The sequence below is a fragment of the Ictalurus furcatus genome, chromosome 19 (genome assembly GCF_023375685.1).
Source record: "Ictalurus furcatus strain D&B chromosome 19, Billie_1.0, whole genome shotgun sequence".
Lineage (NCBI taxonomy): Eukaryota > Metazoa > Chordata > Actinopteri > Siluriformes > Ictaluridae > Ictalurus > Ictalurus furcatus.
This window is the reverse complement of record NC_071273.1, coordinates 6,641,422-6,668,834: the sequence shown is the minus strand read 5'-3', so window position 1 is coordinate 6,668,834 and position 27,413 is coordinate 6,641,422. Positions and strand designations below refer to the sequence as shown.

The 27,413-nt window shown below is 38.3% G+C and overlaps 1 protein-coding gene across 3 annotated transcripts; it reads left to right on the top strand.

Annotated features, from left to right (window-relative positions):
• Positions 1-1,155: 1,155 nt before the first annotated feature.
• Positions 1,156-26,440, top strand: tmem63a (transmembrane protein 63A). 3 transcript variants are annotated; one of them, XM_053650092.1, is made up of 23 exons: positions 1,156-1,719; positions 7,164-7,330; positions 8,955-9,034; positions 10,855-10,930; positions 11,083-11,120; positions 11,346-11,488; positions 11,857-11,908; positions 15,882-15,990; positions 16,090-16,160; positions 17,243-17,323; positions 17,755-17,881; positions 18,189-18,322; positions 19,754-19,927; positions 20,037-20,190; positions 20,324-20,430; positions 20,506-20,592; positions 21,375-21,434; positions 21,567-21,729; positions 21,906-22,011; positions 23,787-23,954; positions 24,054-24,169; positions 24,818-24,871; positions 25,180-26,440. In XM_053650092.1, the coding sequence occupies exons 1-23, from the start codon at positions 1,683-1,685 to the stop codon at positions 25,303-25,305; spliced, it is 2,430 nt and encodes an 809-aa protein (XP_053506067.1). In that variant the 5' UTR covers positions 1,156-1,682; the 3' UTR covers positions 25,306-26,440. The 3 variants fall into 3 exon arrangements, with proteins under 3 accessions (XP_053506067.1, XP_053506069.1, XP_053506070.1); XM_053650094.1 differs by having other exon boundaries at positions 1,156-1,663; positions 25,180-26,439; XM_053650095.1 differs by lacking the exon at positions 1,156-1,719 and adding an exon at positions 5,725-6,101.
• Positions 26,441-27,413: the final 973 nt, after the last annotated feature.

Genomic DNA, 27,413 nt, shown 5'->3' with positions numbered 1-27,413 from the left:
GCCATGGTTTGCAAAGAGCTTACAAAGCACGTACAGCATCCCAATGTTGAAAGGCATCGATCAGGAGAGGGGTACAAATGAATTTCCAAAACAGATGTACCACGAAAAATTGTGAAGGCCGTCATCAAGTGGAGAAAACGGGGCACCACAGGGACATTAGCAAGAACAGGACGTCCATCCAAAATTGACAAAGTGGGGCTGCCCCTTGGGGGCCGCAACAATTTGGGGTGAAAAATAAATTCTCACTCTCAGACAACCACACACACACACAATCAATTCCTAATTTAATGCAATGTAAAGATTTAAGATGTAATTATGAATAAAAAGGGGGATATATTCAGAAGTCTGTATTTTTAATGTGTTTTAAAGACATCTTGCAAAAAGGGGGGCCTCGGTCAAATGTTAATGCCATTTGGGGGGCCTTGCCCTGGAAAAGTTTTGGAACCACTGGGCTATGGGGTAGAGAGGCTACACAGAAACCCTGTTGAGAACAAAAGAACGCCCACAACGGCACCCAGAAGTGCTGCACTGTTCACAGCAAAATCACCAGTGTTAATTTAACACCCACAGTGTTGAATTCACACCCTACAGTGTTTATACGAGTCCATCGGACACTCTGGGTGTTAATTCAACACTAGTGATTTTACTGAGTTTACAGCAGAGGAAGAGGGACGCTGTACACAAACTGAGTCACATAGAACCACTGAAGTCACATGGGTTACTTTTACGACGCCTTTATGAACTTTTCGGAGCATGAAAGTTTTGGTTACTGGACTTTAACGGAGGGACAGAAATCAAAAAAATGTCTTCGTTTGTGTTGCGAAAATGAACGAAGGTATTATGGGTTTGGAACAACATGAGGGTGAGTAATTGATGACAGAATTTTTGGGTGAACTATCCCTTTAAGGACTACAGTATGTGTGTGTGTGTGTGTGTGTGTGTGTGTGTGTGTGTGTGTGTGTGTGTGTGTGTGTGTGTGTGTGTGTGTGTGTGTGTGTGTGTGTGGGGGGGGGCCGTGGCTGTTAAGTCGTAGACACTAGATAAATTTACATGCATAGATTCTTATTCATTATTATCCATGTGACAGATTTTTGTTTCTAGAACAGAATGCTTATTTTGCATACATTTGTTCATAAGTTTATACTGGCTTTGTTTGTTTCTCTTCTCTTCCTGGTGTGATTTTAATTTACATTTTTGTCTAGTTTTGTTTAGTTTTTCATTTCCTTACCGCTGAAAAGCACTGTTAAGCCGGATGGGCGTGTGTAACATGGACTCGTGACTAATATTTCACGTCTGGAAAAGCTCTGAAACCTTGGACGGCAAAAGGCCAGTAATCTTTCTGTTGAGCGTTTTTTCACCCACCCGCATTCCTAAGAACCCGCCTCCTACGCGAGGATTGGTCAGTAGTCGCTTCCCACAGCACTCCGCATCCAATCCAAGAGCAGGTACAGAAATCCTCTAAGCAAATCCTGAAGCAGGAGGCGGGGTCTGACGAATACGGGTGGGAAACGTAACAGCTCTAAAGTGAAACGTCTTTCACAATGCAAGCGGCTGTTTAAAATGTCTGCGGTGACGCGGGCGTGTGTTGTTGCCGAAGAAGTTTACAGAAGATAGCGGAGTGCAGTGAGAAGTGCAGTGCGGGGTTAGGAGCTGAGAAGCTGAGGTTTGTTTCCTGTGTTTGTATGCTCGTGTTGGTGTTCAGGAACGATCATAACAGCGGTACAGTTCACAAAGGTTGTTTATTATGAAAAGACTAGCTGGTAAAATGACAGGTTTTGCCTTAAATTGTTTTGATCCATACAGCTGATGCATTAGTGTTGTGCCTCATTAACAGCCATTCTGTATGTAGTTGCTCCTCAAACAGCTGTTAGGAGTTGTTAACAGCTGGGTTGATGTTTGGAGATCTTTTACTGCTGTTTAGGTTTAAACAATATTTACAGTACAGACAGCATGAATACTAATGCTTCTCTGATCTGATGAAAAGACATGGAAGGGAGACATGTGTCTCTTTTTGTCATATGACATACTGTATGTTTTTCCACATTGTCTACCCGTTATATAGTTTAATTTAATTATATAGTTAATATAGTATAAGTTATACACTGTCTCTGCATTATACTGTCTATTTAAAGTGTCCCTACTTTATATTATTGAATGATTTCACACTGCGTTATGTTATTAGATGATCTCGGTTGACACACTTCATCGTCACAGAGTATCTGAACCTTGTGTGGTGTCTCCTGCCAGCTCACAGAAGATAGATTGATGTGAACTAATTAAGAGCGGTTGCTTGTGTTGGGATAATTATCCTTGAGACGTGACATTTCGTAACTGTGTCCCAACAACTCAGGAGGGGTGGGATATATTAGGCAGCAAGTGAAGCATCAGATGGCGTTGATGTTGAAAACTGGACAAGCGTAAGGATCTGAGCCACTTTGACAATGAACAAATTGTGATGGCTAGGTCACTGGGTCAGGGAATCTCCATAACGGCAGGTCTTGTGTGGTGTTCCTGGTATGCAGTGGTTAGTACATACCAAAAGCCATCCATGGAAGGGTAACCGGTGAACCGGCGACAGGGTTATGGGCACCCAAGGCTCATTAATGTGCATGGGGAGAGAAGGTTAGCCACACAGAAGAGCTACTGTAGCACAAATTGCTGAAAAATTCAATGCTGGCTCTGATAGAAAGGTGTCAGAACACACAGTGCATCACAGCTTTCTGCGTACGGGTCTGTGTAGCTTCAGACCGTTCAGAGTGCCCATGCTGACCCCTGTTCACTCCCGAAAGCACCTACAATGGGCACGTGAACATCAGAACTGGACCGTGGCGCAATGAAAGAAGGTGGCCTGGTCTGATGAATCACTTTTTTCCCTAATAGCAGTGGCCTCTTTCAGCAGGATAATGGGCCCTGCCACACTGAAAAAATCGTTCAGGAATGGATTGAGGAACATGCCAAAGAGTTCAAGGTGTTGACTTGACATCCAAATTCCCCAGATCGCAATCCGATCGAGTGTCTGTGGGATGTACTGGAAAAACAAGTCTGATCCATGGAGGCCCCACCTCACAACTTACGGGACTTAAAGGATCTGCTGCTAACGTCTTGGTACCAGATACCACAGCACACCTTCAGAGGTCTTGTAGAGTCATGTACTGGAGAACATGTACTTGCTTTGTTTTAAATATTTCAAATTTCTCAAAACTTCGGTTTATTTCCAATTTTAAATGGAATATATATATATATATATATATATATATATATATATATATATATATATATATATATATATATATATTGCTCATGATCACGCCATGTTAACTTTGTACAAAAGGTCAGATTTCCTCATGTCTAAGCACACGATCATATGACACTGATGGATTTTATCTAAAATGGATCATATGGTTTTACACAAACTTGTGGAGCCCACACTGTCATCAAAGCAAAAAGGGAACGTACCAAATACTAAAAAAAAAAATCCTGAATTTCATGTAAATATTTCAAAGATTCCACTTTTCACTCAAGTTGATGTCAATAATATACTTTGTAGTGAAAATTGTTGCATTAAATTAGAAAAGAATGAAAAATAGAAGTGTTTTCACTAGTGCGCTCAGACTTTTGGACCGCGCCGTATAAGTGGAGTTATGATCGTAGTGGATCCAGAGCCTATCCTGGGAATACTGGTCATGACATGGAGACAGGTAGGAGGAATTTATATGCACCTGTCATCTCACTGGCGTGTTTTTGAGTGAGGTGGGAGGAAACCACAGTTTACGACTGAAAAGAAAGCAATACCAATACTTTTCTGTGTGATGACAAATTTCTGCTTTCAGAGCACTAATATCACAGTTGAGAAACTCAAAATCAATTCAGCGTAAAGGTCAGACAGTTTAGTGCTATGTCTACACCAATGACTGTATATACTGTATGAGTGGATCACATAGACACCTGCAGTAAGTTACCCATCTAAATAGAGAAATGCACTCTGCTTGTTCCATGGGTGGAGTTTATTTAGAAAGAGGTGACTGGCTAAACGGCAAAGAACTCCAGGCTGAGGGTGTGTTAGAACAGTGTACAACACAACAGGGCATGGCTTTGCTGCAGAATTTGTGTTGGAAAGTGCGTGCTCATTCATGAGACTCGACTGTCATGTCCAAAACTGTCAATCATCCCGTCAACCATGCCCTTTTAATCATAATCAAATAACGCCTATAAGTCTCATTCATTGTAAGGAAAAGTATTTGAAGAGATATCAAGGTCAACTGAACTGGACAGAACACTCTTCCCGAAAATAATTTGTATCGATGTGACTTAAAATGTACGTTTGAGTTCAGTAACATGGGAATGGGTGGAGTTTAAAATTGTACTGCAGCCAGCCAATAGAAGGCCCCAGACACATTTTGGCTTAAATCTTGAACCCGTTCTAAGATTCCCACTTGTATATTCAGTCATTGGTCTGTGCCTATAGTCCGTCCCTCCAGGATTTCGTGATTTTGTGATCACAGACCCAAAATTCCCACAGGTTTGCTGCAGATTTGAGCCAAGACACGTCATGTGACGTCATCACAATGCGCGTTCAGCCATTGTGTCGAACAGCTAAAAGGTCTCCTTTACCAGCAAACATCACTGTGAAATTGTGCATTGAATTTCGCCAATTCAAGTAGTTTTCTGCAACAGTCACAAAAAAAAAAAAAAAAAAATCTTGTATGGACTGTATAGTGATGCCATGAGAAAACCTACCTAGACCACTGACTGTTAAGCAACTGCTAAGTGTATGTTTTTTTTTTTCCTTATATTGCCATCAGGCTGACTTAATGCAACATCAGTGTGTTTTGATGTAATCAAGTCTGTGCATACATCTTGTTTCCGTATCAAAAAGAACCCTTTTTTCTACCAGTGGCACCCAGCTATATTGTAGTTTACAGTAAGAATCATTTTCAGACTTAAGTGTAAAAGAAATGTCAGTAGTTATGTGGGAAATATGATTCATGATCAGACTTGTGCTAATGAGCTGTTCGGTTTCCTGGGTGGTGCATAAGGACTATTGAAATGATGTTCATGCAGTTCATACCCTAAGGTTGCCAGATTTTTGTAGAGCAGAGCACTACAACAGTCCCTTTTAAAACAAGCACTTGTCTTTAATTGCTAATGAAAATCTATTAATAATATACCGGACTCGAATCCTGTAGTGATTAGACTGCTCCAACTACATAGTAAATTAGAGGATTTCAATAATAATAATAAAAAAAAATCTTGTAGTAACCTAATATATTGAAGTTGATTTTCATGAGTAGTCCTAATGATAAGAAAGCAGCTTTTCTATGCTGCTTCTCCACCTAATGGGAAATTTTTATGAAAGCTTCTTTGTATGTCAGTGTTGCATGAATAACTGCACTGAAGCACCAGGACACTGGAAGACCTCAGGAGTAATCCTAGCCATGTTCTGAAAAGAACCAGGGGGCCAGAAAGGAACGTATGCATGTCAACTGGTAGAGAACAGAGTACTTAGTTAAATAAGTTGTAGATAAATACATACATCCACTTCAGATTTACACACACAGTGATCTTGTACTTACAGATATGAACAAAAAGTATGCATGCATAAGCATGAAAAGACATGTTTGTTGTGTGTCTGAAAGCAGTTAAAGCTTTGAGACATTTAACGAGTTAGAAATAATTAGGTTTTTGCAGCATTATTGTTCAATTTTGGCCCATTCCTCTTGGCAAATCATCTTCAATTCTCCAAGGTTACTGGAGATCTTAGAACTTAGAACTTAGGCCATACAAACACTAATTCTGAATTATTTTGTCCATGTTTGGGGTTGTTGTCTTGTTGAAATGTCCATCTTCTCCCCATGTTCAGTTTCTTGGCCAGTGAGATTGAATTCTCCTCTGATATATCCCACTTGTTTCCTTTGATGGCGTGTAATGCCTCAGCAGCTCCATACCACGATGCTCCCAGCACCGTGCTTCACTGTGGGTATGGTGTTCATGGGATCATGAGCGCAAGCATTCTTTCTCCAAGCACTGCGAGCTGAATTATTACCGAAGAGTTCTATTTGTGATTTGTCTTTTGTTCCAAAAGAGTCCTGATTTGTCTAACGGTTTGTGTGAAAATTTTAGTCGTGCATCCCTGCGCTTGTTTTTAAGCAAAGGAGTTTTATTACGTTGTAGTTCATTGCTTACTGTTCCCTGTGTAACTGTTTTCTCCTGCTGCTTTCAGGTCGTCCTGCAACTCATTCTTTTTCCAGTAACTGCAGGCTTCTCTCTTACCTTCCTTATTATTAGTCTGAGAGTGTGACTTGAAATCTTGGGTGGTGCAATGGTCTGATGACGATTTGTTCCCATGACATGGTTCCGTGAACTTTCCACTTGTATATTATTGAAAGAATTGTACTGACAAGGATGTTTAAGGTCTTTACTATGGTTGTTAATAATGTTGTCCCTTTAGGAAGCTCCTTCACCGTAAACGTGAATGCTACTTGTTGCGTGAAGTTTTCCTAACCAATGGAAATGTGTTATTTTTTTCAATTTTTTAAAAATTTTTGGGCGGATTTTTCCCTTATTTCCTCCCCAATTTAGTCATGGCCACCTATCCGGCAGCGCTCCCCTATCACATGACCGCTCCCAAACAGGGAGAAGGCTATCACGTGCTTCCACTGTGGCGTGTGAAACCAGCCAACCGCATCTTTTTAAACTGCTTCTCATGCACCGTCAGGGGGCAGCGTAACGCACTTCGAGGAAAGCGCTATCTACCCACTTCTGCATGCATGATTCACAGACGCTCATAATTGGCTAGTGTCACTGTGATTAATAGCAGAGAGAGAGAGACAGAGAGAGAATGCAACCTTGAGAACATCGAGCACAAAGTCAAAACACATCAATGTGTGTAAATTTGAAGTGGCTCTATGCACTGGAAGTATGTTAAATAATAAAAACAAAAGGGTCCGAATAGCTCTTTCCTCCTTCACTCTAAATATCCCAGCTGTTTTCCCTAAAGAAATATTTCAGTACTTGTCATTAAATAGTATGTGCTGCTGTAAAAGCGATATTGTTGTAGAATTGTAGAGTTATTATACCATATATTGTTTTCGATAGCATTCCTAGTGCATAACATTGATCTAGCGCTAGCAATCTTAAAGCAATCTTTTCATCCTTCTTTTCAGGAGTACTTATGGCTTCACCGGGGTGGGAGCGTTTCTTGCCACTGGTGGAAAATCACACCATGCGCTCGGACAACAGCTGCTTCAGTGCCACCCAGAACACGGTGCTGATGGGCGTGAGCTTTGGCGGAGTGCCTATTGTTTTGCTGCTCGACTTCATCGTCTTCCTAGTAAGTTTCTAGTGTCTCTATTGAAAGTGTGCAGGAGAAAGAGAATGAAAATAATCCCTGAGGTACATACATTAGTTCGTTGTGATCATTCCCTACTGGAGCTGTATTTCAAAGCATGCCGTCTCCGTTTAATCCAGGGGTGTCAGACACAAGTCTCGTAGAGCTAGCAATTCTAGAAATTGGTGTCACGTTCATAATAAATTCACATCATAATGTTTTCCATTTCACAAATTCCGCATCGTTCACACGTATCGGCATCCTAAAGTCGGCGTCAAACCGAAAACACTACAGGCCTGTACTGAAAGTATTTACTGTTTATGGCTGGCTTACTTATACCAGTTTCATACCATGCTTTGTACAATGTCCTCCAGAATTATTGGCACCCTTTGGAAAATTTCACCGAAATGATTGCATGAAAAGAACAATACAGACAGTAATTCATTCAAATAATAGGTGCGGATATTTACCAGTGTTCTAACAAACACTACTACTTTTTAAAAACAACACTGTTTTGAATTAAGAATATACAGTATGTGGTGGACATTTTGCACCCCCATTTACTCGCATGAATAAGTGCAAAAATATTTATGCTTTTAAATAAATGCCAAAAATGGTCATCATTTAAAAAAAAAAAAATATATATATATATATTATTTTGCATTTGTTCTTAGTTCCCTTGGATATAAATATGATGTTGCACAGACGTAAAGTCTCTTTGTCATCCATCACCATGGGAAAGAATGCCAAAGAAGTTTCACTGCAAAAGAAGCAGATGGTTGAACACAATTAAACACAACCAGAGCAGTAATGAAACAGTTTTCGACAGACAATAGACATAATGTTGGACACGTAAGCATACTGTCCTCCCACTCAGTCAGGTAAGGAAATGAAAGAGTAGTCCAGAGATCATAATTTAAGAATGACACATTTCAGTGTTCAGTGTTTCAAAATCGAGTCTCAGACACCGCCTCCAACACAACAGGACAAAATTACGAAATAGAATCCATTCCTGAGGACAGTCTACAAAATACATCAATATACACATCATTTCTGAATTTCACTGTGTGGTATTGAAAGTGCAACTTGAATCACGTGCTGTGGTTAGATGAGACCAAACCGTTTGACCATGAACAGCATTTACATGTTTGATGAAAAAAAGAAGATTGCATACACGGAAAACACACGATACCTCGCTGTAAAATATGTTGGTGGACGATTCATGCTTTGTTTTGAGGCTGGTGGTTCAGGGACTTTTGCGAAGTTTGACTGCGAGTTCCACTAAACATCACAGTTTATTTAATCCAAACTCGAAAGCGTAAATGAGAGACCAACCCGGTCTCTGAACTTGAACTTGTGGCCTGAATTAAAGTAAACAGCCCATTTAAACATACAACTTGGTGACATTGTAACAATGTCTTGGCCAGTAACTTACAGTATAGCACTGCTATAACTTATCAGAGTTTATGACCATTGTACATAAGCGTTTGTGTATTTAAGAGTTTGTGTATTCAAGGGTTGTGTATTTAAGAATCACAAGGGCATTAATATTTTTATTATTATTATTATATATTCTTTGCAAAGTTAGAATATTTGTCTGATGACTCTAAATTCTGCATTTCCACAGGTGCTACTGCTGGTCTTCTCTTGTATCAGGAAGAAACTCTGGGACTATGGGAGAATAGCACTAGTAGCGGAGGCTGAAGGGTGTGTAATAACACTGTGTAAATATCATGACTTTATATAGTGCCACAAAAAAAGTATTTGTCCCCTCCTTGATTTATTACATTTTTGCATATTTGTCATGCTTAATAGTTTCAGATCTTCGAGCAACATCTAATATAAGACTAAGACAACCTGAGTAAATGGAAAACACAGTTTTTATATGATCACTTTATTTATTGAAAGTTATTTTATTGTATTTTATTAAAATTTATTGAAGTTATCCAACATGAACTGTGTCACTTTAGTTAGTTAGTTAGTTAGTTAGTTAGAGTAACCCTTAGTTACTCAATCACCCAGTTAACCAAATTTCATTGATAATTGGGTTCAATTAGACTAGAGACACCCAGGTTTGATTACTGCCCGTCCTGTTGAATCCTAACACCACTTAAGTAGAATCTTTCCAGCAATTGGAAGTAGGCTAAAAGGTCTCAACAAGCAGCACATAAAAGAAATTCTAGAAGAGATTAAGAAGAATGTTACTGAATTATATCAGTCTGGAAAGGGTTACAAAGCCACTTGTAATGCTCTGGGACTCCAGCAATACCAAAATTCCTCCAAGAGTGCATTGAGGACTTATCCCAGAAGTCATAAAAGAGCCCAGATGAGCATCTGGAATCAGTTCATGATTCCACCATTAGAAAGAAACTGGGAAAAATGGCATCAGTGGGAGAATTGCAAGGAGAAAACCACTGCAAGGAGAGGAGCATAAAGGCTCATCTCACATTTTACAAGAAACACCTTGATGTACCCTAAGCCTTTTGGGATAACGTTTTGTGGACTAATGAGTTAAAAGTGGAACTTTTTGGAGGATGTGAGTCTTATTACATCTGGTGTAACGCTAACTCAGCATTCCACAACAGGAGCATCATGCCAACAGTCAAACATGACGGTGGTATTGTGATGGTGTGGGGATGCTTTGCTACTTCAGGGCCTGGATGAGTTGGCATAATTGACTGAAGCAGGAATTCTGCTCTCTACCAGAAAATCCTGAAGAAGAATGTTCAATCATCAGTCTGTGATTAAGTGCAGTTGTGTTATGCAGCAAGACAATGATCCAAAGCATAAGAGCATGTCCACCTCTGAATGGTTCAAAGGAAGCAAAATTTAAGGTTTTGGAGTGGCCTACACAAAAGCCTGACTTGAACCTCATTCAGATGCTACGGCAGGACCTTAAAAGGGTGGTTCATGCTCAAAAGCCCTCCAGTCTGGCTTAATTAAAGTAATCCTGCAAAGAAGAGTGGGCCACAATTCCTCTACAATGATCTGAAAGTCTGATCTGCAGATTAGATGCTTATTAGAAGCTTTTGGTTGCAGTTGTTGCTGATAAGGATGGCACAACCAGGTATTATTTTTAGGGGCGGCAGTTACTTTTTCACAAGGATGTTATAGATGTTGCATAATTTTCCTTCATTAAATGAAATGATTGTGTTTCCTCATGTTCATCTTGTCTTATATTACATTTTGTATGAGGATCTGAAGCCATTTAGTGTGACAAATATGCAAAAATATGGCACTGTATATACAAAACTGTATATAATTTTGAGTCTGGACATTTAGTGAGTTTAGTCATTTAGTTACTGAGATCTTTTAAGAGCTGATTAAGATTGACACACAATTGCAGTATCTATCTATCTATCTATCTATCTATATATATATAAAATATATAAATATAAAATTTGCATATAGAATTCATTAGAACAGTCATGTCACATCAGTGGGAACTAAATAAGGTTTAATGGTGCATATAATTTGCTTTTATGCTGCTTCAAATAAATCAAAGTAATGACCCTTGGCAATTGCAGGTTTAATGAGATTTCTAAACGTCGTTATGGAAGGATGACATCATTCATGTCCAATGAGGAGAGTGACCATGAGAGGGTGAGTTTGGGTGTCTATCTATCTATCTATCTCTCTCTCTCTCTCTCTCTCTCTCTCTCTCTCTCTCTCTCTCTCTCTCTCTCACTCTCTCTCATGATCATCATTATCCTTATTATATAGATTCTGTGTGATGTCATATTACTTTCTCATAGGGATTATGCTCTTGGATGACCTTCATCATCACAATGGAGTGAGTTTTTTTTTTTGGTCTAAACACACAAACTGCAACGTAACACACAAGCCGAAAGTTCCTCGGTGTGTTTTTAGATCAGATCAAGCAATGTGAGCAAAGTGTGCTTTCATGCCATCAGCGAGTCATACATCCAGTGTCATTTACATATGATGTATATTCAACCTGGTTGGGGAACTTTGGATGGATATTTATGTGTGTGTGTGTGTGTGTGTGTGTATGCAGTGAAACAGTGGTGAAAGAGAGGTGCGGGGTGGATGCTGTGCACTATCTGTCATTTCAGCGTCATCTTATTTTTCTCCTGCTCATCGTCTGTGTGCTGTCTGTTTCTGTCATCCTCCCAGTCAATCTGTCTGGAAACCTGCTAGGTGTGTAATACTCGCGTTTGTACATTTGGTAGGTTTTTGAGAGCAAGTACTCATACAAGATTCAGCATCACACATAGTTGAATAGATGTGTGAAGAATTTCTTGCGTGTGATGTAAGTAAGTGGATGTAAGTGGTTAGGTAATCTGCAGAGATCTCCACGCTGCAACTTTATTTCCTTTTCCTTTATTGAGTTCATAAGAAGCAGTTTATTCCTTATATAGAAATGTATGAGATGTGCAGAATGATAAATAAAAAATAATAGCAAAAAGGAGAAAAATCTGCAAATATGGTGATGTGTGTGTGTGTGTGTGTGTGTGTGTGTGAACTGTTAGACTGTGAACACATAACTGAAATCTGTTCTGTTACAGGGCAAGATCCGTATAATTTTGGCAGAACAACCATTGTAAATCTTGAGAATGGGTAAGTAGGCTTGCGTATATGTGTGTGTGTGTGTGTGTTTGAGCAAGAGAGATTACTGTGTGCAATTATGTTTCTTAAAGTGTAAAAACCATTCTTCATACCGCTTTTAATTAGTAATTCCGAAATGATGTAGGTTTTTATGATGTAAATATTTGTGGAGGCTTTGCAAACTCACACCTCCAGGGTTGCGGTTTTATTCTGAGCTCAGCTTCCTGTTTGTGTGGAGTTGTAGAAATTTGTGTTTCAGTGCGTTCCTCTGGGTCTTCTGGTTTCATTCCACTGTCCACACAATATGTTGGTAGGTGGATTGGTTATGCTGAGTTGCCCCTGGGTGTGACTGTGTTTGCAGGGGAACCTGCAATGGACTGGCGTTTGATCCAGGGTGTATTCCATGACACCATGATAAAGCGCTTCCTGAATAAATCATGTTTGGAGTTTCACTATTCTAAAATTAGTAGGAAGTGTATTATTCTTACTTCCTCGTGTGTTAACATTTAGGCCTTCATCTCTCACATACACGCAAAATGTTCTCAGAGTAACTACTTTTGAATAGAATCACTTCTGAATAGCTCTTAATTTCATATTTATGGCAATTTTGATATTAAATTCTCATTATATGCACTTATCTCAAGGTGAACAGCATTAAAACATGTTTCTTTAAGGTATTAAATAGACATGTGAAGGCCCAACATAAACACTTGCTAAACCATTTATAAATTACATATGAAGAGCAGAACAGTTCCACAACCTGCTGTGACTAGTTTCACTCAGCACCCAACAGTTTAAGACCAAAAGTGGAACAAATGAATGTTGCATTCAACCTAGCGGGAAGGCGGAACTGTGATTATGAGTCAGGTGTAATCAGTGTTATAACATTGTCCTAATATGTCCGTTTGTTGCTTGATTTAAAGCTATATACAGGGTAACTCTTTTAAAGGTAAGAAGTGCTACTTTGTTTACTGTTCATGCTGTGAGCATGTTGAACTTTCTGAGCTCAGAGTTGAGACCGTCCCGAGTTCCCGAGGGGGGCGTTTTCTTTCGTTCATCCTAGTCGGAGGGCAGAAATGACAAGTTACGACCAGTAGTCGAATGCATTGTTGAGGCTCAGCAATGTATGGCTGTAACTGCAAACTACCTTTGTTCATTGATGATGGTAATGCTGTTAGAAGTGACCTGCCTAGATACCTGCCATATCATGCAATAGATCACAGACGCAAAATGCACTGCCCTGAGAGCTATTTTTAATGCAAGAATTCAATTCGATTCAATTTTATTTGCATAGCGCGTCTCAGAGCAGTTTTACAGAAACATATAAACACAGGATGGAGATTTTAAGTGTGTGAATTTATCCCTGTTGAGCAAACCGGTGGTGACGGTGGTGAGGAAAAACTCCCTAAGATGTTAAGAGGAAGAAACCTTGAGAGGAACCAGACTCAGAAGGAAACCCATCCTCATCTGGGTAACAACGGACAGTGTGAAAGTAAAGGACAGTTCATTATGGTTTTAACATGAGGTCTTTGTTGAACTATTCCACTGTTCACTAAAGGAGAGCTGAGTGTAAAACTGCATGTGGTAATTGCAGTCTCAAGGCCATAGTAGCAACCGTAGTCCCAGCACCACAGCGAGAATGTCCATGTGGAATTAAGGTCCAAAACCATTTCCATGGTACTTTAAGCGGTACCATCCTCAGCAATCTCCAGTCTGTTGCTTCCAGTTGATGAGAGCTCCATCCAGAGGTAGGGTATTAGGATGGATCAGGCAGGTCCGGAGAACAGAAAGGGTCAGGATCACTGGCATCTCCATAAAATCATGTGTGGCTCAACAGAAGGAGAAAGGGAGAGGGAGAGGGAGGTAAAGAAAGGGATAGATTATCCGTGATGGATAAGACTGTAAAGTTTGCATAACAGAAAGTCTAGTCATGGTAGGCTTGAGTAAACAAATACGTTTTAAGCCTAGATTTAAACACTGAGACTGTGTCTTGAGTCCCGAACACTAATTGGAAGGCTGTTCCATAACTCTCTCAGCTGTAAGAGAAAGCTCTTCCCCCTGCTGTAGCCTTCGCTATTCGTGGGACCAACAAATAGCCTGCACCTTTTGATCTAAGTAGGTGTGGCAGTTCATAAAGACCAAAAGTTCCCTCAGGTACTGTGGCGAGACCGTTTAGTTCTTTATAGGTCAATAGTAGTATTTTATAATCAGTGCGAGATTTCACTGGGAGCCAATGCAGTGTGGATAAGATCGGGGTGATGTGGTCATACTTTCTGGTTCTAGTAAGGACTCTAGCAGCTGCATTCTGCACTAACTGGAGTTTGTTTATGCTCCTACTGGAACATCCAGACAGTAAGGCATTACAGTAATCTAGTCTAGAGGTGACGAAAGCATGAACTAATATTTCTGCAACATGTAGTGACATAAGAAATATACTCTTAGAAATATTTCTGAGATGAAAGAAGGCTATCCTAGTAATATTATCTACATGAGCATCAAATGATAGACTGGAGTCAATAATCACTCCAAGGTCTTTTACAGCTGCACATGACCAAACAGAAAGTCCATCCAGAGTTACTATTTAATCAGAAAGTTTACTTATCGCTGCACGTGGTCCCAGTACAAGTACTCTTGTCTTGTTAGAATTAAGTAAAAGGAAGTTAATAAGCATCTGACGTCTAATGTCCTTTACACATTCCTCAACTTTACTAAGCTGCTGTCTGTCCTCTGGCTTCGCTGAAACATACAACTGTGTATCGTCAGCATAACAGTGGAAGCTAATTCCATGTTTATGAATAATTTGACCTAGAGGTAGCATATATAAAGTAAAAAGCAGTGGGCCTAAAACAGAACCCTGTGGAACACCAAATTTAACCTCGGTATGCGTGGAGAAGTCGCCATTTATATCTACGAACTGATAACGATCGGTCAAATAAGACCTGAGCCAGGAGAGGACTGTTCCCTTAATGCCAACAACATTTTCTAGTCTATCAAGGAGAATAGTATGGTCTATAGTATCAAAAGCTGCACTAAGGTCGAGTAACACAAGCAAGGAGACACAACCCTGATCAGAGGCCAGTAGTAGTTGTTTACTACTTTAACTAGCGCTGTCTCTGTGTTATGAAGAAGTCTAAATCCTGACTCATACATTTCATGAATGTTATTCCTATGCAAGTATGAGCATAACTGCTATGCTACAACCTTTTCTAATATCTTGGAGATATTAGTCGAGGTCAGGTTTTTTAATCAGGGGTTTGATAACTGCTAGTTTAAATGATTTAGGAACATAGCCAGTGCTAAGGGAAGAATTGATTTTTTTTTTTTTTTTAGAAGGGGTTGGATTACTCCCAGAATAATCTGTTTAAAGAAACATGTAGTGACAGGATCTAGTATACAAGTTGACGATTTTGCTGAAGAGATTAATGAAGCTAGTTCGGTCTCTCTAAAGGGAGTAAAACATGATAAAAAGCCATGATGATGTTCCCGGGATAGGGACGCATCACCACGAACAGTGCATGCTGTTTTGTGATGTCTGTGAATGATATGCAATCAACCATCAAACACTGTGGTCCTTGTTAGCCATTTTCAGATGAATGCTCGTAGTCAGAGGTTAATCCCTATATGTTTTAATTTATTCAGTCAATTACAATGATTTCAAATTAAAAGTGGTACAGTATGAGTTTTTTAAATCCAAAAAAAAAAAGAGTCCAAACTCTGAATAGTGATGCATCTCCAAAAGAGGTCATGGTCTTATCATCTGAAATCAAAATTCATAGACTTGTCTCCAGTTGTGTAAATTAGTCATAAAGCCATGTCTGTAAATAGTCTTCTGAAAGCTACGCATAATGTGCTGTTTTAAATTTGCATTGATGCAGCAGATTGGAGCAGCACAGAGGGAAATCTAATGGCTTGACTTTAATAGAATTATTGTATCCATGTATATCCATTTAGTGAAAACTGAAGTCTCTGTGTTCTTGCTTTTCAGGGATAAACTGCTATGGTTGCACACAGTGTTTGCAGTTCTATACCTCATCCTCACGGTGGTAGTGCTGAGACATCACACCTCCCAGATGAAAGGCACCAGAAGAGAGACAGTGAGTTGAGTGTGCACACACACACACACACACACACACACATACAAACACACAAAAACATGGATTATTTAACATTTTAGTTCTGCTTTTTTCATCCAGGCTAGAACAACGCTGTTTTTATGCTCCATCCCTCCCACCACCACTGAAGACAGTTTAAGGGTTCATTTTACGTAAGTGCAAAAACTTCTCAGCATGTGCCAGTGAATAGTTCTTTATCCCGTGGGCTGCTTCATTTCCACCAGTCATTTCAAATAATGGCAATCAATATGCATTGATAGCTCAGCGGTTAAGACATTGGACTTCTGATTGGAAGGTTGTGAGTTCAAATCCCAGCACCGCTAAGCTGCTGCTGCTGCACCCTTGGGCAAGGCCCTTAAACCATGACTGCTCAGTTGTATAAAATAAATGTAAATCACTTTGGATAATGTCAGTTGCTTTGGGTAAATGTAATATATTATTATTATATATTATTATTATTATTATTATTATTATTATATATAAATGTGATATATTTGGATAAATGTAAGTCACTTTGGATAATGCTGTAAATGTAAATACCATGAGGCTTATAAAAGCTTCAAAATGTTTGACCTGTGATTTTAATTTACATTACACCTTCATTATTGTTGTTGTTGTTGTTATTATTATTATTATTATTATTATTATTATTAGTAGTAGTAGTAGTAGTAGTGGTAGTGGTGGTGGTGGTGGTATTATTATTATTATTATTATTATTATTATTACTATTATTATTAGTAGTAGTAGTAGTAGTGGTGGTATTATTATTATTATTATTATTATTATTATTATTATTAGTAGTAGTAGTAGTAGTAGTAGTAGTAGTGGTGGTATTATTATTATTATTATTATTATTATTATTATTATTATTAGTAGTAGTAGTAGTAGTAGTAGTAGTAGTGGTGGTATAATTATTATTATTATTATTATTATTATTATTAGTAGTAGTAGTAGTAGTAGTGGTATTGTTGTTGTTGTTGTTGTTGTTGTTGTTATTATTATTATTATTATTATTATTATTATTAGTAGTAGTAGTAGTAGTAGTAGTAGTAGTGGTAGTAGTAGTAGTGGTAGTAGTAGTAGTAGTGGTAGTAGTATGTACACAGCACAATATAGTACCAAATACATGTCCAGTCTTTTTTTTTTCCTCTCTAAAAAGCCAGGTAATCAGAAGAATGTTCGTGTTATTATCATTAAATCTTTCTTTCCCCCTTTTGTTCTCTTGTACATGCAGAGAGGCATACCCAACCTGCGAGGTGAAGGATGTTCGTTTATGCTACGATGTGGCTAAGTTGATACACCTCACAACTGAAAAGTAAGGAAAACTCTAGAATATCTTCTTTTTTTTTTTTTTTAATTTATCATTGTTTTGCTGCAACGATGAATCCAAACTCAAGATCTATTTTGATATATTTTTCTGTTATTTTCCACACAAGCAACGAGGAAATATGTGTTTTCTCACATCCTCATGTTGTTGACTTTTCACATCAGTAACCGTCACCGTTTTTCTTTTCTTTTTTTAAAAACGACCCTTGCATGCACTCACTTAAGTGGGATAAAAAATGAATATGATTCCCTGGCCTCAGTTCAGTAATGTGCTGGAATGGTTATGCATTGCATTACAGTCTAAAATTATTAGCCCGATTAAGCCGGTATACTGTTCATATTCCATCTCACAAGGATAACAAAATGTTTCAGGTGAGTTCATTTGATTTATTTATTTTTTTGTTGGATGATCTCACACAGGAAGAGAGCGGAGAAAAACTTGCTGTATTACCGCAAGGTCCTTGACTCCCAAGGGCAGCAGGAACTCATCAACCCCCGGCCTTGTGGGCATCTCTGCAGCTGCTGCACATGCCTAGGGTGTAATGGGGTAACATGGACTTAACTATTAGTGTATATTATGAAATTGCAACTTCACTGGACCAAATGGGAAAATCATATGCAATATGAGGGGCCAAGCCAGAATCCAGAGAAAAGCTGCTGCTTAATATTCTATATTATAATACATAATGTTTATGTTCTTATTTCATAATGTCTTGGAATTCTGTAACATAGGTGTACAATACAAACCTTTATACAATGTATGGCACCATTGAAAACACTAACGTTCCTTACAAAGAGCTGTGACTCTAAATATTAATAAGTGGATGTGTGTTTGTGTGTGTGTGCATGTACAGATTGACGCTATAGAATACTACAGTTCTCAGTTGGCTCAAATTGAAGAAGAACTGAGAAAGCAAAAAGACAGTAACATGCAGCGTCCACTGGGAATGGCTTTTGTCACGCTCCAGACTGAATCCATGGCAGCTTAGTAAGTATTCATTTAACAGTGTTTATTAGTGCAGTGAGCAAATGAAGGCTGTTTTTGTAAAAATTGCTCTCAATTGTGTAAATTTCTACACAATGTCCTTCAATGGGAAACATACGAAATTGTTTTAGGGCCACTGTTTAATTTTTTTTTTATACATATCAATCATAATAAATTCATTCTACACATCAGGGCAAAGTTCGTGTGTTAAAATGAGGGACGGTGAGAGTTTGGTGAAGTTATTGTCTCTTTGGTTGATGGAGAAATCATAGGCAGTGAAAGGCATGCCATTCAAGAGGGTATATAGTTGCACAGGAGCCATTGAGAATCAAATTTATCGATCTTGAAGGAATGGAACTCTGGCGCATTCGGCATAGGGTCCCCAATGCATTATGGCATGTGGATGATCAATCTAAGCCTTATGGTGAGTCCATATGCCATAACGCATTGTGTGCTCAATTGCTGTACTAAGTGCACCAGAGTTACAGCTGTTACATCGCAGATGTTGCCATTGATACCATGGTGATCCTTGTTAGTATACTCATGGTTCTTTCTTCTAAATATACTTCTTCTTTCTTCTAAAAATACTGTGTTCATTTTAACATTCATCATTCATCATTTTAACACAATAATGCTCTGATACAATTTTGCCATAGTATTGTTATGACTTTATTCTTGAAATATAGTGACTTTTTTAATACAACTTTGATTATTGTGATATTTCAGTAATACTCAGTTTGTTTCTCATAATGTAAGATATTCTGACTTTTTTTTTTCTCAATATACTAGGACTTTAATCCTTGAAATATTCTGACTTTATTCTCAAAATCTTGTTTTGTTTACATTTTTTAAACAGTGGCCCTAGAACATGCTACCACATCAGTACTCACAATTTATTTTTTATACATCAAATATGGTGCTTATAAACCAGTGTTTATTCCTCATACCGAGTGTGCACTGTGTGATAACGTCCATTGTCCTGATACACAGTGATTTTTGCAGTTGGTCATAACAAGATTGCTGGGTTTTCTAAATGCCAATGCTTAAAAACGTCTGACGAAAGTACATTGTGTTTCTTTCCGAATTTTGTCCTCTGACAGACGAGTCCTTTAAACATTTTTGAATTGTGATGAACTAATTGGTGCTGTAAAATCTACAAGTGCTTAAATATGGTTGACAGAAGTATATTATTTTTGGGGACAGTCTCAAGAATGAAACATAATTAACGAGAAAAGATCAGAGAGAACGCGTCATGCGTTTTCTGACCACACCACATTATGGGTTTTTTTTTTTTGAGCAATTATTCTGACGACAGTCTGCGTTTATTAGTGTGTTAAAATATTTATGAGCTGTGAGATCTCTCAGAAGGAATTTCTGATTACGATATGTGTGCCGTCCCCTCTCACTCTCTCTCTCTCTCTCGTCCTCTCTCAGCATTCTAAAAGATTTCAATGCTCTTGAATGTGGAACTGGGTCTCAGGAAATGTCAAGAGTGAGAGAAATAACATGTGGCTGTCATAGGGAGCCGCAGCCTTCATCCACTAGTGAACAGCTGAAAGTAAAAAAGTGGAGAGTGAGCTATGCGACCCATCCAAATAACATCTATTGGTATAATAATTATTAACTGCCTTTCTTATACAATGTTGTACTTGAGTTGTTTCTTTTGATGGCTTTCCTGTAATATCTTCTATCTTCCTAATGTCATTTTCTCTCTCAGGGAGAACCTGTCGATGCAGAGCTGGTATTGGTGGTCTCGATATTTAATGCTGAACATCTTACTCTTCATTCTGCTCTTCTTCCTCACCACTCCATCGATTATCATCTCTACTATTGACAAGTTCAATGTCACAAAACCCATCCACTACCTGAATGTGTGTGACTGCACAATTGCACTGTAGCTCACATCTGCACAAACAGCACATACTGTGTGCTGCAAATGTGTTCTTACACTGTTGAGGGTTCCTTCTCTTACTTATATTTCCTGTTGTGTATCTGATCCACCAGAGTGCTATCATCAGTCAGTTCTTCCCAACTCTGCTCCTGTGGTCCTTCTCTGCACTATTGCCCACTGTAGTCTACTATTCTACACTGCTGGAGGCCCACTGGACAAGGTATAGACGCGCGCACACACACACACAAACTCACTCTTAGACATACAGAAATTAATTGGAAGACTTTGTGCCTAGGTCGAGTGAGAATATGAGTATGATGTACAAGCTTTACATCTTCCTGCTCTTTATGGTGCTCATCCTGCCATCGATGGGCCTCACCAGGTTAGTCTTTATCTTCTATATCAGATCTGTTACACCTATTACATCCATCATTCTATTCTATTCTATTGCTTTACTTCACAGTTAGCATTCTATTCTGTTCTAAATAAATTGCTGTGTTCATTAAATTACATTGAACACACTATTGTATTATATTGCAACGAACATTCTATTCTATTCTATTACATTACGATAACATACAATAATATTTTGTTACATTACATTCCAATGAGCATTCAGTTGTATTTCATTCTGTTTAATTACATTCGCTTCTCTTTCCTTTTCTTCCCTTCCCTCCTTCTCATTAGTAATCAAATTAAATAGTATGTGGGTGTTTCAACACCGTAACTGTAAAAATTCTAACATAAATATTCAGTTAAATTTTATTTATATATATATAAAAAAAGCTTTTATTACAAACAAAGGCTTCTCCACAAAATATTAAATAAATTTTAGTTAGTGTGTTCAGTACTTTTTTCCCGTGTCATTCCTCTTTATTACACATAACTTCATTTATGGACTTTAATGTTGTGAATTATTTATATTTCCGGATTTCTTGAGTTAATACTGAAGTCTGGTGAAAATTTCATGTGAATAGCCTCATTTTATATATATATATATATATATATATATATATATATATATATATATATATAGGAAATACATTTACGGAAAAAAATTGCCACGTTCAATACTTATTTCCCCCACTGTATTTGTATATTTATTTATTAATTTAACAATATTATTACATTACATTATTGCATATTGTTCCTTTCCACTCACAGTTTAGATGTGTTTTTCCGATGGCTCTTTGATTCTCAGTCAGAGCGGAAGCTGAGATTTGAGTAAGTTAAGCTTGGTGTTCTCTGGTATTTACATCGTTACCTTTACACGACAACACCTTTATATGATTTTATTGATGTTGTTATAAAGTGTGACACATAACAATAATTGATGATTCTTCATTTTTGCCACAGGTGTGTGTTTTTGCCAGATCAGGGCGCGTTCTTTGTGAATTACGTGATCGCTGCTGCGTTGGTAGGTTCCGGGATGGAGCTGCTCAGATTGCCGAGTTTACTGCTCTACACTGTGCGCATGGCTCTTGCACGTTCTGCTGCAGAGAGGAAATATGTTAAACAGGTAAATGTATGACTCCTGACTTATGTTACTTAGTGAATAGCTTTGAGATATTCTCCATTTGTTGTGAGCTTCACTGCTGGTCCTAATATATCAATGTATGATGTTTATTGCAAGTGTTTACTGTATTATATACTGCACCTTTGGTGACAAACATCATCTCTGTTTGTTCTGTGAAGAATCAGGCATACCAGTTTGAATATGGGGCAATGTATGGATGGACTCTGTGTGTCTTCACAGTCATCATGGCCTACAGCATCACCTGTCCCGTTATAGCACCATTCGGTAAGAGAAGTGCGCTCTTTACATAACAAATATGAGCGCTATGTGATGAGTAATAAGGTTGACTCAGACAATTCTAATTAAATACTCTCCCATTTATCTTCCTCTTCAACCCATCCTTTTGCATGTAGTTAGACCTGTGCTTATATGGACAAAAACTGCAATAGCCCTTTGGATGTGCACAGCTTTAACCATGTTTGGAAAAATAATAGTCCATAATTACAGGGATATTGCATCTGTAATTGTAATAATCAAACCAGTTGTAAGGATAATCAAGGGCAGCTGTAGGAGTGCACTAGTAAACAGATGTGGAACGATTATAAATTTACTTTTGGCCTGAACCATTAGAATTCATTTCGCAGCACCCATATTATGGTCCAAAACAATTTTTTGTTAGGTCTTACTTACAATGCATGCATAAGTCATGTATAGATGTTGATGACTCATGATTTATTCAATCACAGGCAGTGTACACTCAGGTAATGGGGCATAATCATTTGTAAATGGCATTATGGTTTAATAAGTAAGTAATACATGTGTATGTTTTTATTCATGAGAAGGGCTAAAGGTATACTGAACTTGAGAAGATTTACAAATGAACCTGAAAGTGTGGATTTCAAACATGTAGCATCTAGTAAGGAAGTTGCAATTAAGTTTCGTTGTAAAATGACACTGAAGATACTCTATACTAGTCTGTTCCATATACATTTCCATTACCTGTCTATATAGGCGGGTGAGTTAAACAGTAGACATGTTATTTTAATCCGTTACTATAGCAGTTCAGCCTCTACCTGCTTTTCACTCACAGTGGGCAGTGACAGTGTGGATAAGCATCTGCCAGATGACATTTCTTTTATTTTTATCGTTACAATTGTGCAGATTCGTACACAAGTCCTGGATTACAGAGAACCTGAATAAATACCTCTTTGTGCTTGAGTTTCTGGGAGGAATGTATGACGTACGGTAGATACTGTGTTTGTGGACCATCATTTGTGGCCAGACAGTCACGATGGGTCAGTATTACGTGGCTGCCACTTGTAATTTAGGTTGAAATCGGCTCAATTTTTTCTGCTGCCACGTAGCGAAAGTCTTACCTGCTCACGGCCCCACAGTCCCTGTATTTTTTACCGCTCCCCTTTTAGAATGAATGGGCACAACATTTCAGATAAAAGATTCTGGATGGCAAATTCCCATTCAGTGTGCTCTTACTGTAATGACTATCAAAATGGCCACTATATACAATATATATATATATATATATATATATATATATATATATATATATATATATATATATATATATAATACGTATGTGTAATATGGATGTATAATATTAGAGCGAGAGACTGTGTGTGCATTGTGTATTGACTTAAACTTGTACTTGGGCATTGGTCTCATTAAATTTATTCTTGCTCTTTACGGAGAGTTTATGAGAAATTATATTTGTGTTGGCCTTTTCGCATGCATGCATTTTGACAACAAACAGCTTAATCATTGGCGCAATGCATAAATGAAGCCAACCAATTGAAGGACAGGCTTGGCCTTGAAAAGGATTTGATGTTTTCAGTCTTGGACTTGACTCGGTCTCACTTTTATTTGGACTCGATCTTGGCTTGGCCTCGACCCTCTTGAGACTCGGGCTTGACTCGATCTCTGCTAGTCCTGATCTTGTAATTGTCTTGGACTTGGTGGTGTTGACTACAGCCCTATTCCTTACATCACACCATACAAACAAATTTGACATGTTTTACAAATACAGTGTCTGTGTACATATGCAGGTTTTCTGTATATAACCTTGAAGTACCTGGTGGACAAACACAATCTGTACTTTGCGTACCTGCCTGCTCGCCTCGACCGACAGGTACACCTGGGAGCTGTCAATCAAGCCCTTGCCGCTCCAATCATCTGTCTGTTCTGGCTCTTCTTCTTCTCTGTGTTGAGGACAGGTAAAACCCATCCATCAAACAATTATTTTATTGTAATAACTTCTGACAATTTTACTTGTAACTGTTTTGACTCCCTATATGTGTGTTTTTGTTTTTCAGGATTCATGGCTGCCACTTCTCTCTTCACGTTGGTGGTTCTGTGTGTGACCATTTTCATTGGCATTAGTCACACATGCTTTGGCCACTTCAAGTACCTCAGTCCTCATAACTATGTTGTAAGATCATTTTGTGTGTGCATATATTTACTCCCTTGTTTACTCAGGAAAATGGACTGTAAAATGCTAGCACTACAGGAAAAGTGTTTCTTCCAAATCAGTCATTTTTTAAACAATCCTTTTCTCTTAGGAATCGTTTGATTACAATTACTTGGAACTACGATATATAAATATAAGTGGAGGCCTGGGAAAACTTTTTCTTTTCTCGTCCTCATAATCTAGGCTAAGATCACATTGAGTAAGGATCCAGTTGTGTGCTAAAAAAAAACAGTCAGTCTGTCTAAATACTGTATGTCTTAAACGTTGTTATTTCCTCACATAATGAATGGCACATGTTCCCAGGGGTGGCTCTGGATCCACTGTGCTTTATCCTGATCAGGACAAAGCTGTTACTGAAAATGAATGATACCTTTACCTTTTGTTGTGATACATGCAAAAAAAAAAAGAAATATATTTCAGTTAAGGGAAGCTGTAGTTCAGAGCCTCATCTAAAGTAAAAAAAAATATATTTTTTTTTTCAATTAATTTTTACATTTTCTCATTTATAACAAGCAAAACACAGTGATTTTTTTCAGTTTTCAATTTTCAGTTCCTGATTCGTGTGTGTGTGTGTGTGTGTGTGTGCGCATGTTCTCACATACCAAATAGGTTAAGGACAAAGATGAAGACTCTGATGCAACTTCAGAAAGTTCCACTGGCTCTGTAAGTTCCCACTTAGTTCACTGAGTCCACTGCTGGTTTATCTGTTCTCTCTCTTTCTCTCTCTCTCTCCATCTCCCGATCGCACACACCCATACACATACACACACACACACACACACACACACACATACACGCATTGCTCTTTTTTGCTGTGAAATGAGAAGCGTCATGAGGAAACAATGCTGCTATTCTCAGTGTCCTATAACAGATGGAATTTCAATTTAACTTCCCTTTTACCCTTTTCTTCAATAAACCTTGTTTATTTTTGCCAAGTCATGTAGTAAACCATACGTTCGTCTTTTTTGCAGGTGTACCTTCCCAAGGTTATGTACCCTGAAGATGCCTCCGAATCTCCTGCGGTGGTCAGCCACCCCCATTCATACGGAACGACGGACGCAAGCCCAGCTGTTCTCAGCACGCAAGAACTGCAGTGAGATTAGGACACTTGACATGGACGTCAAGCAACTAAAAAGCAGTCTAACGTTCACGCCTTTATGCACTTAATCTACAACGCAAGCCGGACGGTGTAAGAAGCTGAGATGACAGGGGTGTGACGCTTGACAGAGTATACAAAGCGGACCTGAAATCTGAAATTAGTCATGGTGTTAATATTTTAATGATGTCACAAAAATGTTGTTTCCAGATGTGGGGTGTCATATTTATGAGTTTTAAAACAAGGAACATGAGTCAATTTTTGATACATTACTGAAGGATGAGAGCAGACCTGTCAACAAATAGTTTGCACTGCCAGTCCAGAGTTGTGTCATAACGATTTACTATCACAGCGTGTGACACAATTATTTAATGCCATCCGCTCCGATAAAGTTGTAAGTAAATATTATGATGTCTTGAAAGCCATGACATCAGTTTGTTTGGTTTTCATACCGTTACACCCTAGACTGTGAGCACATGACAACAAAATGGACACTTTGTAGGGCTAGAATAAATTCAGGGATGGTGGGATGGGATTGTTTGATTATAACTATATACTCTGGGGTTTTCTTCTTCATCAAGAATGGTTTACTCAGTGCTCCACTGAAGGGCGTAATCCAAATGTTGCTCAAGCCTTTTGGAGCTTTTACCAAGGAGAAGAAGCCAAATGAATCACGTCTGTTTGTCTTTGGGTTAAAAGTTACTTTGACCAAATGAGTTCATAGGCTGAACAGCTGTGTTAGAAACGACTGATTACATTTTCTATCAGTGTAATGAATGATGATTGAATTTTTTGTGTTATGTTTATAAATAAATGAAAATCAAAGGTATTGTTAGAAAATGTAAAATTATAGTAGGACATGTTCTGATTTGATATCCTGCTTTTGAAACGGTTTGATATTCTATGTTGATGCTTCTAATATATATATTAAAAAAATCTGATTTCTGAAAAATACACTGTACGAGTTTTATCCATGCTGTCGTGTATGTGGTTGTGTGTGTGTGTGTGTGTGTGTGTGTGTGTGAGTGTGTGTGCATGCGCGTGCATGCTCCTTGACTCCTATACCATTCTGTAAGATGGTAAGTGCTAAAAGTGCTCATTTGAAATACACTCTGTAGATGGCACTGTTTTTCTAGGATGCCTTTTAGAGCTGAAAACAGATTTTAATGGGAACAGTTTCGGACTATCCAACAAGCATCTACATCATAATAATGAAAAGACAAAGGCTGGTAACTTCACAAACTCTTCCAGAACTGCAGACCCACTGACTCTGTAAACAGACCGTGTCTGTTTCAGGCCCTGTGCTTTATTTTCAATAAGAACATTAGTACATTTGATGTTAGATAAGAGTCTGCTGTCTGCCTTGTCTCTGTAGCTGTGTCATCTACTGTAACGTTTTAATGAATGGCACAGATATAAACTCATAGATGTAGACAGTTTAAACATGATATGTCAAAAAAAATTGCCTTGGGATAAACTTATGTATTTCATTTCTCTGAGAGATTTCTATTCTCTAAACCACATGTGCACAGCATCATAAAATGTACATCAACCCGTACATTTATTATATATACAATTTCATAGCTTTATTTCCTGTAAAATACGACAGCTCGAAACAACTTTGTATTAAATAAAAACTTCAGAACATTTAAGAGGCTTAGTAGGGCAATAACCAGAAGATGAACTTGGATATAAAATACCATATAGGTGCCATTTAAACAACCAGCCAACTCAGATGTAAATCCCTGATGGAGTTTGATGGCAGAAAAGTGTGCCTCAGTAAGCACCAAGCACAACTGATACAAAGGTTTTTGGTATATTGTGGTTTATACTTATAAAGCATGTAGCGCAGTAATATTTAAACAGCCAGACAGGTCAAATATAGATTAGCAAAAGATTCTGCCCCAGGGTTGATAAGTGTGCCTCAAAATGAGCTTTAGCTTGGATGCACTTTGCATTCAACTTTGCACTGAGACTCACTATATGCTGTAGCTACACTATATGGCATAAAAGTTTATGAACACCTAACCATTACACTCACGTGCTTGTTGAACATCCCATTCCAGATTTATTCCCACTTTCCTGTTATAATAAGCTCCACTCTTCTGG